The sequence below is a fragment of the Durio zibethinus genome, chromosome 4 (assembly GCF_047325235.1).
Source record: "Durio zibethinus cultivar Kanyao isolate XHJ-2024 chromosome 4, ASM4732523v1, whole genome shotgun sequence".
In the NCBI taxonomy this organism is placed as follows: domain Eukaryota; kingdom Viridiplantae; phylum Streptophyta; class Magnoliopsida; order Malvales; family Malvaceae; genus Durio; species Durio zibethinus.
The window spans coordinates 4164379-4177565 of NC_143165.1; the positions used below are offsets into that span (position 1 = coordinate 4164379).

The 13187-nt window shown below is 28.6% G+C and overlaps 1 protein-coding gene across 1 annotated transcript; it reads right to left on the bottom strand.

Annotated features, from left to right (window-relative positions):
- Positions 1–6838: 6838 nt before the first annotated feature.
- LOC111287910 (ethylene-responsive transcription factor ERF020-like) lies at positions 6839–7866 on the bottom strand. Its single transcript, XM_089760303.1, has one exon. It carries the CDS (start codon positions 7545–7547, stop codon positions 7056–7058), a length of 492 nt encoding a protein of 163 aa, XP_089616429.1. The 5' UTR covers positions 7548–7866; the 3' UTR covers positions 6839–7055.
- Positions 7867–13187: the final 5321 nt, after the last annotated feature.

Below are 13187 nucleotides of genomic sequence, written 5' to 3' on the forward strand. Positions count from 1 at the left end.
TTATTCTATGGTCTAAGGGCAAACTGCCCTCTTTTGCACACTATCATGAGTCTGAAGCATAAAAACCAACTTTACCTTTTTTTGTTTTATGACCTTCCAACAAAACACAGACTTCTATGGCATTTCAAAAAGACCATCTCGACGCGGTGATATGTAAACTCTTATCTTCCATAAGAATTCTAAACCCAATAAATAATTTTTTATTATCCAAGCCTAATCTAATAAATTTATGATTTTTTCTTTTGCTTGTATTTTTTTATTTGTTTATTTATTTTATATATCTATCATTTATTTGCATATACATAACATGAACTATACACTCGAGTTTTATCTCTAATGAAAGAGTAAAGTACCTTTCGCATGGGCTAGCAAAAAACTTCTACTCAAATTGAACATTTTTCGCTTGTAGCCTATAATAGGTGAGGATTGGGATGCCTCGGTAGTTTGTGATGAATAATGATGTAAAGAATAATATGGGAACTTATAGAGTTAACCCCAAACCACATATAGTGAGCTGTAATAAACTTAACCCATAGGTGAGCCATGCTCTTTCTTTTTGTAGAAATAATCTAAATTAGGTCACATACCTTTTAAGTTATGCGCTAACTTGTTTTGTTTTGTTGTTTTTTTTTTCTTTCTATTGGGTGCTAACTTTGTTCTTGTTTGTTATTTCTTAAGGTTCGTAATTATTTATTTATTTATTTATTATTTGTTTGTTTGTCTATTTTCATTCATTTTATGCATCTCACTTATTCATAGATCATCATCATTTATTCATCATGTCATTGCATAATAGAAATTTTTTGCTTACCTAGGGCAGCAATTCAAAAGATATGGTTTTTAATAATGAGAATGTTGAGAATTTTTGCTTTAGTGCATGAAAAAGCTTGTCAACTAATTCATAGGCTATATCACGAAAAGATGGAAAGAAGAAGAGTTTCGGGAATTCTACTACCATAATCAAGGACATTTGGTATACAACTCAAGCATTGCATTCACTGCATTTCATGCATTCTATGCATCATATCTATTTCATATGTTGCATTCATATTTGTCAGGGGAAAAAGACTTTGACTTAAATCTTTTATAAAAAAAACTTTGATCAAACAAAAATTTATCTTAGGGTATATTTGTTAAAACTTTTGAGTATTAGTCTTAAAAATCTTCGGGTAATTCTTCCTAAAACCTCCAAATACATTTTCAAAACTATTAAATTTTTTTAAAAGTCTTTTAGGCTAGATCTATAAGACCTCTGGGTATGATCTTAAAAACCTTTATATATCCATTTTTTGTAAAAGTGGTTGAACATTTGTATTAAATGAGCTTTTTTGAAGTTTGGTTTACAAGACCTCTGGGTGTAATCTCTAAGTCTTTTGGGCAAGATTCGTAAGTTTTTCGAGCTAAATCTATTTCAAAGTTTGGTTTGTAAAACCTTCGTGCGTTATTTCTAAGTCTTCTAGGCAATATTCGTAAGTCTTTTGAGCTGAATTTATTTTACAGTTGAGATTTGTAAGACCTCCGGGCGTAATTTTAAGTCTTTCAAGCAAGATTCGTAAGTTTTTTGAGCGGAATTGATTTTAGAGTCGAGATTTGTAAAACCTTTGGGCATAATCTCTAATACTTCCAAGCATGGTCTGTAAGTCCTCTGGGCATGATCTTTTAAAACTTTCACATACTTTTTTTTTAAAAGTTGTGTAACCTTTGTTTAAAAGAGTATTTTTTAATGAATGATTTGTAAAACCTTCGGACTTAATCTTCAAGTTTTTTGGATGTGATCTATAATATCTCTAGGCATGATTGTTAAAACTTTTAGGTGTCATCCTTAAAATTTTAAAAAAATTATATGCCTTCATTTTCGAAAAGTTTTTTTTTTTTAAAAAAAGGGAAGGAAAAAGTTGAATAATTTGGGCTCGAATGTAATAGATATTTATATCTTTGCACAATTTTTATTTCACAAAAACTGTGTAACAATGGGTAGCTGTAAACATCTTATTTAGTTTGGGGCTCAAACAATTGGGCCCAGATCCAATCCAAGCCGAATTATCTAATTTCTTACATTTCTTTTTTACATCTTGCTTATCTTATTTATTTATCTTTTAGTCTTTTATTTATCTGATTTTAAATTTTTATCATAAATCATATTAATAAAATTTGATGAGTAATTTAAGCACTAATCAAGGCTTATATCGACAATTAGGACTAAAATATGATTTGTTCAAATATTAAATAAAGGTTGAAAAGAAATCAAATAAGGAAATCAAAGTCAGATTTAATTTGAAAAATTTTAAGGGATTCTAAAAATTAAGAAAAATCAAGACGATTTCATAAATTAATTAAACTGGTTTTAAAGAGAATTAAGAAAAAAATCAATTTAGAGCATAATCGTATCTCCAATCTTTTTGATTCAATGTAAATCCCTAAAATTCCTGGTAGAAGGCCCTATATAAACATTAATCAACTACACAAGCAAGAAAAAAAAAAGAAAGGAGAAAAAGATTATACGAAAACTCTTGAGAAAAGAGGAAAAGAAAATTATTCAGAAAAAAATATGATTTTTGGTAGTATTTTTTTTTAAAAATTCTTTGTAAAATTTGGAATTGTAAGGATTTATTCTAGTAAGCCTTGTAACTTAGTCGCTTAGCTAAGTCGACTTCAACTTTATTTTATTTTATTTTATTTTTATTTATTTAACTATTTTATTTATTTATTTGCTTATCTATTATTCTTTAAATATATTTTTATAAAAATATATTTAAATAAAAGCCTTACTAACAGATTAAAAGGCAATTATTTTTTAAAATAGGGTTTTATTAACATATTGAAAAACATTATAACCTTTTTTTTATTTAAAAAAACTAAAAATAAAAAATATTACTAACACATTAGAAGGCCTATATTTTATTTTCAAAATAAAGTTTTACCAACATATTGGAAAGCCTTATAATTTCCTAAAAAAATCAAGTTTTAAGACATATAAAATAATAAAATAATATTTCCTATCTTTTTGCATAAAATTCTACCAATAGATTGGAGAATAATTTTTAACAAAAAGTTTTATCAACAAATTTGAGGATATTTTTTACTATAAGCCCTGTTTATAGATATTTATTTTTAAAAGCAAAATTAAATGAATCTGAAAGTGGAGCCTCTTTAAAGCATGACAAATAGTCTCCTTGAACACTCCTGAGGTAAAAAAATATTCTTAAATTATTACTAACATATTTGAGTAATTTAGGGAAAATTTCTAATATTAAATTATTTGGTAAATTTTGGACATGTTTTAAAGCTTGGATAACTTGAAATCAAACTGGTACCATTTTTTGGATGGGCGTTATGAGGGTACTATAATCTTTCTTATGCATAACCGTACTCTCAAACTTAAATTTTGGTTTTGTAGACTAGAATATACTATTTAGAGATACCTAAGTCAATATTGAGACTTCTTTTAAAAGAGACAAATTCTGTCAGATAGCCAATCACCTCTTAACAAAAAAGATTGGTGACTACTCTTAAAGTCTATGTCTAGTGGTATATCCATAGATCTATACATTATGACAGTTAATCCTATGTTAATCCATAAATAAAGAGTTTTATTGTAATGCCCATGAAATTCATAGTTTAATAAAAAGGTGTATAGTTCATATAATTCTTGCTAAAGAAGGAAAATGCATTGGCTACAACACTATAAATTTAGTATTTATAATATGCTGAAGAAATAGGACTATGGATGAAAGTACATGGTTAAAACCTTACTTGCTATGCTGTTTTGAGGAAATTATTTGACATGAATATTATGATGCATGAACTTATGAGAATGAAATGTTATAAATAATGCATGAATTTATAAGATTAAGCATTTTACAGATGATTCAATGATTAAGCATGTTAATTTGTAAAGTTTTAATATATTATGTGCTTAATAGGGTGTGGGTCTTGTTCGGGAAGATGCAAATAAAATGCCAATGGCTTGATGTTAGCTTATACTGCATAAGCTTTAAAGAAGAGAGCTATCAATGCTAATAATAACAAACATTTCATAAGAAATTTTTTTTCCTAAAAGGTATAGGTGCAATTTTGAATAGTCATTTCAATCTTTTTCTTCCAATTCTAAGAAAGAAAAATCCTAAAAAGTTGTTTATAAATGACAAACCCTATTACACAAATGATAAAACAAGGCTAAGGTAGCAGTCTCGACGAAAATTAGGAGAGCTTTGATGATTATTTCAATTCAATCTTAGTTTTCATAATATAAAAAATAAATATTATCTATATCACCCTAACCTTTTCTTCTAATTAGTGTTAGGCTATTAAAGATGCTTTTGTAAATTTCTATGAGACTTTCAAATTTGAAGTCCATAAATGATAAGGTTGGAATAACAATTGCCACACATGGATTGGAGCTACGAATGATTGGTTGGCTTATGGAAAAGTTTGCCAGGCTAATTGTTTTAAGGGCTTGTCGAGGGATTCTAATATGAAGTACCCTGGTTGGCATGACACATTCCTAGTCTATAGGATGTTTCACCCAATGTACTTAATTGGAATTTTTGTAAGGAATAACAACATAAATCTCATAAGAAATTTTGTTAAAGTTTTTTAGATTGCTTAGATATTATTTAATAGAAAAGAAGATTTGCATAAAAAAAAATTAAGAGGAAAGAGATTTTTGGTTAGTAAATGCTTATAAATAGTGAGAATCTCAATAGGGTTAGATATGAAAAAAAAAAAAGATCTAATACAATTGAAAAATTTTATGGGATAAATATCCAATGGGACTTGAAAAGATTGAAAAGGTCCTTAAGGGTGAGCACAATTGATCTTTGGTATGCGAATGCTCTATAAGACTAAAAGAGAATGTCCATCATTATTGTTTGTGAGTGAACTTGAAGAGAATGAGAAGGTCTACCTTATATGTATAAATGTTTGAATTGAGATTGCTAAAGATCAATTTGGGATTGATTTGATTGTATGTTTATAATTTTTTACAACAAGTGAATTTTTTCTTTCATCTATGGAGATATGCTAATTAAGTACCAAACCACTTTAAAATTATTGTCTTTTATAAGAATTATTAATGGTTTGATTATGCTTCCACTTGCTTTGATGATTGAATTGATTGGGGGTTTTTAGCCAAACAACTAGTATCATAGCTATGTTCAAAACAGATGTGGATTAGATACATAACAATTGGTATCAAAGTGAATGTTTGAGAAGTGAAAAGAAATATGCTCAAAGGAGCTCAATTTAAGGGAGGAGTTTGTGTTTGTGCTTTGAAGGATCATTTTGCGTGGAGCATAAAGACACATATAAAAGATTATTACTAAAGTTCCATTTCATGCTGACCGAAACATGTCTAGCATAAAAGATAATAATTTGATGGAATTTGAGTCAAGCAAAAATTGTTGGAAGTAATGACTTAAATCTCATAAGAGATTTAGTTGAGAAATTTTCAATTGCTTAGATATTGCTTGATGAAAAAGAAGACTTGCAAAAGAAAATTTTTAAAAGAAAAAAGATTCTTGGTAGGCAAGTTAGTACGTTTATATATAATTGAAGTTTTAATAAGATTAAGTATGAGAAAAAATGTACTAGAGCTATAGAGTTTTAAGAGATAGATACCCCATAAGATTAGAGGAGATTGAAAGGGATATATTAGATATTTGGTGTGTGAATACTTCATAGGATTAGAGGATAATATACATGAGTATTATTTGTGAGTGGATTAGAGGAGAATAAAAGGGTCCAAATGGGTGCGCATGTGTGTGTGTAAATGTTTGAATTGAGATCATTAGAAATCAATTTGAGATTGATTTTATTGTATATTTATAATTCTCTATAACTGATAAATCTTTTCCTCATCCTTAAAGGTAAGCAAGTTGAGAGTCAAATTATATTAAAATTGTTGTCTCTTATGTAGATAATTAATGGTTTAATTATACTTTCATTTGCTTCAATGATTAAATTGATTGAGAGTTTTTAGCCTAACACTTTCCGACTTCTCTTAGCTCATGGTACAAGAAGAACTTCCATGGCGGGAGTTGGCAGACAGCTATCTGATGGCACTACTAGATTTGTATAGGAGGGCACCTCTCCTAGGAAGCTTCCTACTGGTCCCATAACCTTCTTCCAGTTGTAGCAGAAGATGTGGAAGCCACATGCATGGCTGGCCTGGCATTGTCCTTTTAAACTTTCTTGCCTTTTAGTTTGCACTATTAATTTGATCATAACTTTTGGATTTCAATTATTGGCACATGAAACCCTGATTTTCCTGGTTGTGAATTCGACAGTCACTTGAGTTAGGAAGCTTCTCAGTTCTCAGTGGGCCCATATCCTCTTCTGGGTACATGAATAGAAACTTTTAGTAACCGAATAAAGCCTTCTGTATATACGCTTCAAATAGTCATATATGTAGCTTTACCATCTTCAAGAAATTCTTTCTATTTTTTACTTGTTCATGGATTTGGATTACTTTGACAGCTTTCTACTTTTTTATAACATTGAATGGCAAAAGTAAATGGGGTTCTGATTTGCAACTGTTTTAGTAAGGAAATAACTTTTTAGGGTTGGTTGCTTCAATATCAAATATACCATACTCGTTCCCTAACTCAATATGGAATTTGATTAATTTGAAATATTAATCATGAAACTATCACTACTCTTTCACGTTTAGGTTTAGGAATTAAGCACGTAACACGAACTAATGCTTCATTGTTGATAATTGATATACAAAGTTAACTTTATTTAAAATTTGACTTAAATCATTTCTAAACAAAATTTGATTTTTATTGTATCGTTTTCAAATTATATCATCATATCATATTTAAAATTATCAAATGTTATTAGAAAAATATAATATTAATCCATAAGTAAAGTATGACGGCCAAATTGGATAAGATTTTGCTAAATTTAGAAAATTTTCTAAACTAAATAATTACTAGGTAGCCATTGCATGCTCTTCTGATCAAATTAGCACTAACAATTTGTTTTACATTCTAAATTGAATATACAAAATTTTCATCTATTTAGAGATGGATTAAGCTGTTTCTGATATCTATTTAGAGATAATCTTCAACGGAAATGCTCAAAGCCTCCCCTTCTTTTCCCAGACTTGCTTCCCATGACCCATTACAGCTATCTTTTTCCCAGGAATCTGTTTCCATGCCCATCATTACACTGTTTTCGTTTTCCTTGGTTTCATTGTTGATGGGTCTGCTCAACATCATCTGGGCATCGACTGCCATGCCAGCATCCGATGCTGATTTCTGTATAGACTTGGGAGACATGTTTGCACTGACGTTTGAAGGTAACATGGATGGAAAGTTGAGGCCATTTAAGGAAGATGGTCGACGGAGACAATAGAAAGCAATGTCATGGGCAATGGCAGCACCCTCCGGGGTGGAATAAGAGCCTAACCAAAGGCGTTCCTGTGTGCCTGGGACTCGGATTTCAGACACCCATTTACCCCATCTTCGACGACGCACTCCCTTGTATTTCCGTTGAGGGTTTCTTCCAATTCCAAAGCTTTCTTCCAATGTAGCAGTACTCATTCTTCAATTTCCAAAATAGGAACAAAAACCTGAAGAACAAGGTCGAAGAAAAGAAATAGGCAACGAGTGACAAGTGAGGAAAGGGGATGGAAAGAGGAGCTTTATATAGGTTGAAGAAATTCAAAGTCAGAGGCAATGAAAAACGCATATACCTTTTTGTCTAGGTTGGACCATGAAGATCAAAGAGATCGAGAGTCAAAGATTTAAGAAGGTCAAAGTAAGAGGATGGGTGCCTTGTTTTGGCCATAATCAAGTTGGGTTGAAGATGATAGTAATTATGATGAGAGAATGTTAGGCAGACGAAACTTGACATAAAGGTTTTTTTAAGTGAAGTTTATAAAATTTAATAAAAAATTTAAATTCATAGATGGATAGAGTTTAATGTGAAAATTGTAAAAATAATTATTAAAAATATTATTTATAATTCAAATTTGACTGATTTTTATTTAACCGTCAAAATTCTATTAACATTTTTATTAAAAATATCTATCTAAAAAATATATCAAAATTATTAGAATTTTTTCAAATTTTATATACTTGATCTACATATAACAAGACCTTTAAATCTATCAATTTTTATTTTCAATTTTAATTTTAATTTAATCACATATGATAGAAAACTTTACAAATTTTAATTAAAGAACTTCATTTAAGGTTTTTTAATTTTAAACAAAAAATGATGATATTATAGACAACGGCGGCTTAAGTATTCTTTATGTTTATTTATCATATATAAAAAGTTATCAATAAATTTATTAATTTTATCAATGAAAAATATGTTTAATAAAATATTTTATGGATATTGAAAGAAATTTTTATTTTTTATTCTTTAAGATATTCACAAACATTCTAATGTTCCATTTGGATCCATCTCTGATCATACGAAAAAAATCCTAGTTGAAAGAAATCATTCCTTTTGAGATTGAGAAGAATTCTAATTGGGAGAGTGGACACATAATTGGTTAGCGAGCAATCATCTTCTTTGAGCTAAGCTTCTTCAGATCTCATCTTTAGGCCAACAGGAGACTTTGCTAAGCTCTTTTTGTTAAAATTATTATGTAGTAATCACTCCTTATAATAGATTTGATGATGCAAATGCATGAGCACATAATAAAGTAAATGTGTTTGTAAATATAATAGATACTAAAATAAAGAAAAGTACAATTTTATAAGTAAAAGTTAAAAAGATGTCCTTTCATGTGTTCTATTTTAGGATTTTCTATACAAAGAGATGGGTGGGGGTCTAATTTAGGTTTGGATTCTTAGGATTTACTTAAATGTTGTGTTTAAAGGCCTTGACAATCTAAAAGTTTCCAAATTGTTTCTCACGTCATACCATTATAGACAAGTAAGGTATTCCAATCTTCACCCATTATAGGCTAACGGAAGGGGCAAAATTTAAATAAGAATCTTTCACTAGCTCACACAAAGGTGATCACCTCACAAGAGAGTAGGTATTTGCTTTCTACTAAGGAAAAACAAAACTTAGATCTATAGCTTATGAATGAATGCATATATAGTGTGTGAAGGAACATACCAACTCTTTTAATTCACAAATCCAATATCCCAAATCAAATGCTATACAAAATACACAACAAACAATTAAATTAGTACACATGAAAAATTAAATACTACACAAAAATACAAAACTAATAGATTAGTACACATGAAAAAGTCTTGCATAATCACACAATAAAAAGCCATCAAAATAAAGCTTAAGATAACATATAGCTAACTAGTGGCTTGACTTTCTAATGTCTCTCGTAGAGTCGTCAAACTATCTTAACATTCAAGTTTGGGAACCTAACCATTAAATACAAAAATATGGATTCATCATTTATTTATTTTTAACTAGGTGTGATTGATCACCTAAGTGAATTTATCATTTTTTAAAGTTATCATAAACTTAAACTAAGGGTCTCTAAAAAGAATAGGTTCTAGTGTATATCTTTAAAACTAAGTTCAAGATTCGGTTATGGGTAAGGAAGGTTTTAGCACCCTCATAATGCGTAAAATTGGTACCAAATTATTCTTATGTTTTTTTTTCTCTAAGCCTTAATTAAAAAGGGTTTTATTAATTTCAATATTTAATTATTGAAAAAAAAATTTTAGGCTTTTACCAAACAAAATTTTCTCATCTCATGAATATTCAAGATAGACTTGTTGTTTACTTAAAAAGACTCCATCCTCAAACTTATTAAATATCTTATGTAAAAGAAATCAATATATTCACAACCATTTTATTTACAAAATAATTTCATACTAAAGTATTGTCAAAGTGTCATAAAATATCATAAAAATATCATGCAAAATATTATAAAAAAATCATGTATTAAAATCATAAATCATCCAATAATACCATAATAAATCATGCAAAAGTGTACAAATAAAAATCATGCAATAATATCATAAAAATATAAAATATCAATCAAAGTTTCCTTTTCATTTTCTTCATTTTCATTATTTCAAATTTAAATCAAAATTAAACTAAGGGAATAAAAATAAATTAAACAAAAAATATTTTAAAAAATAAAATAAAATAAAATAAAAAATTAAAAAAAAAGTAAAACTTTACGAGATGGGTCAAATTTGAAGTTGAGGTAGCATGTGGGTCTTACGAGTAGAGATGTGGGTCAGGAATTTCTTAAACGCAAAACAACATTATTTAGTCGCAAGTATAATAGCCAAAAATTGAATTTTCTTTTAGAATTTCTTTCTCATTCTCTCTCTAACTTCAAATTCCTTTGCCTTTTTTCTAAAATAGTCCATTGAAAACTTCAACAAATCCTTAAAAACATGCCATTTTTTTCAGATTCCGACATTGAAAAACTCAACCAGTTATCGAAAACTTGAAACCAAACCCGAAAACCACCAAAAACCCAGAAATTGGCCATCTTAATTTCCTTCAGTTGTCGTTGATATCTCTAAAAAATTTAAAAACTCATTGAAAAATTCAACCAAAAATTCCAAAAAATCCTAGAAACGCCTAAAAAAAATTACTAAAGGGTTTTCTAAACACTACTCTTTACTAGAATTCCCAGAAACAAATTTTAAAAATAATAAAAAATAGAAACTACTTTTCTCAAAACCTAGAGGTTGTAAAGCCAAAATTTTTCTCACTAGAAATTTTCTTATTTTTTTGAAAAATTACCGTGTAATTGCTTGATTATTGCTCTTCATCTATGAATTGCTTATCAATGTATTGTCATCTTTATATAAAGATTCAAATCCCAAATTGAATAGGAAAATCTCAATGCAACTGAATTTATCAAAATTTTGTCAAGATTTTTTTTTGAGATCCTTTTCTTTGACACTAGCTTGATGCTTAAGTATTTCCAAAACCAATTGAATATTTAAATTCCAAATTTCAAAAAAATAAAAAAAATTGGATTCTCTTTCACAATCTAAATCTTAGTTTTCTTTTTTTGTTTTCCTTTTATTTTTTTGACTAAATAACAAAAATAAAAAATAAAAATATTAGAAATAAAATAATAAATGAATAAAAATCCTTTTGGGCCATTTAATTTAGGCTAAAAATCCAACTTTATGGTAAAGCTTGATTAATTGATTTTGTAACCCATTATCAAAATAAAATTCAAAGTTCAATGAATATCGAGAAAAATTTTCAAAGAAATGAAGTGTCACAGTATCAATCTCATATACAACATGATGATTTCCTAAATCAGTAACTTTATTCCTTTGAAGCATTATGAGCTTAGCTAAAAGATATGCCCTGCTAGTGTATATGCCTTAAAGCCAATCGATTGGCTAAAGGACATACATCTAAATTGCACTAATTACTATGTTTTAGTAAATCAAAGGTTTTCCTTCATCAATAGATATGCGGATAAATTGTTATTAAGGTGCTAATTGGATGAAACCTATGGAACATATTGGCCTTGGAAAGGAATTGTAAAGAGTTACAATTATAAGATCTTTATGCATTAAAGTCTATATCTAAATTGTTTCTAGTCAATGTATTGTTGAGACTGGGCATTATCAATGCTTAAAGACTAGTACATGCTAAACCTCCTTACTTGTGCAATAAGTAACTGATCTCATTGGTTAAAGTATGGGGATACTTAGGGATAACATGTGGGTACTTGTTAGGGAATAAGTTCACTAAACATGGCTTGTTATGAAAACTCCATTTTGTATCTTACTCAAGTATCTATGAAAATGTTCTTAGTTAAGTAAATAGTCCTTAAATTTGAGACACCAAGTCATCTTATATATGAATCATCATACTTGGATTTCACCTTTATGAATTAAGACGCCTGATGCATAAAAAACAAACTTTTGGGTATGGTTTGAAGCATATGAAGGTAGATAAGTGGTCAAAAGAGGATCCATCATTCTAAATGATATGAAAGAACATATCTAATTTGTTTTTGGCTTTAGTTAATGTAGACACCCCATTTAGTCCGAGGTCTGAGTTTGTTGATCTCAATCAATGTTCAAGCTCAAAATTACAATTTTTATATTTTATTTCATTTTTTTTTTTATTTTTATTTTTATCTTCACAAGTGTTTATCAATTTATACTTATCTTTGTACTTTATCCATTTATCTTTATTTCACTCTTTTTTTTTTATTTCGATTTCAATTTTGATTTCAATTTCATCTTCATTTTTATTTTATTCAATTATCTTAGTTGGCATATTGATAAAATTGAAAAACAATAGGTGTGGATAAGGCTTATTAGAGGTGAGATGAGATTAGGATTAGGATGTGATCTTAAAATTAATTTAGATTTGTGATAATTGAATTTTTGAATTGATAATCCTAGATTAGTCGAAATTGTTACAAATTGTTTCCTATAAATAGGCTTTGATTCACAACACATAGGATAGAGAGAAAAAAAATAGGGAGAAATTGCATCAAGACTTTGGTAGTAGGATTGGAAGGAATTTTGGGGAATTCATTGGCTTGGGAAATGTGTGGTTTGGTTTTGATTTGAAGGATTAAGTATTTTAGTAGCCCAGTAGATTAAATCAATTTTTTTTTTATTTTTGGAAATTTTCTTTTTGAAAATTTTCCAAAATCTCGTGAAAAATACAATGCCATTTATAGTTTTCGGCCAGATTTTGGTTGGCTGTTTGCAGAAATCGATGAACATTCAATTATCGTTCAACATTTCCTAGAGAGAAAAGAGAGTTTTAAGGAGAGAGAGAAAGAGGAGAGAGAGAAGACAAAAAAGTCTGAAGAAAAAATGAAATTTTTTTTTAGCTTTTATGCCTGGATTAAATGGTGTCATTTTGAACATTATAATTTCTCAAGAAAACAAATAAGATTCTTGAATATTTTTAAAGTGAGGAAATATTTTTTAAAAATTTTGCCAAGTTGATGGATAATCTTAAAAGTTATTTTCAATATTAAATCTAAGACCATTAGAACTATAAACTTTTAGGATTTTTATTTAAAATTAAATGGTACCATCTTTTAGGATGGGCATTGTAGAGGTGCTATAACATTCCCTACATATAACCAAACTCTCAAACCTAGTTATGTTCAAAAGGTTAGAACCTATTCTTTAGGGAGCCTTAGTCAAGTTTAGGATTTCTTTAAAAGGTTAGATTCATTAGGTGGTCAATCACACCTTAAAAAAAGATTGGTGGTAACTTTTTAGGTTGTGTCTAGT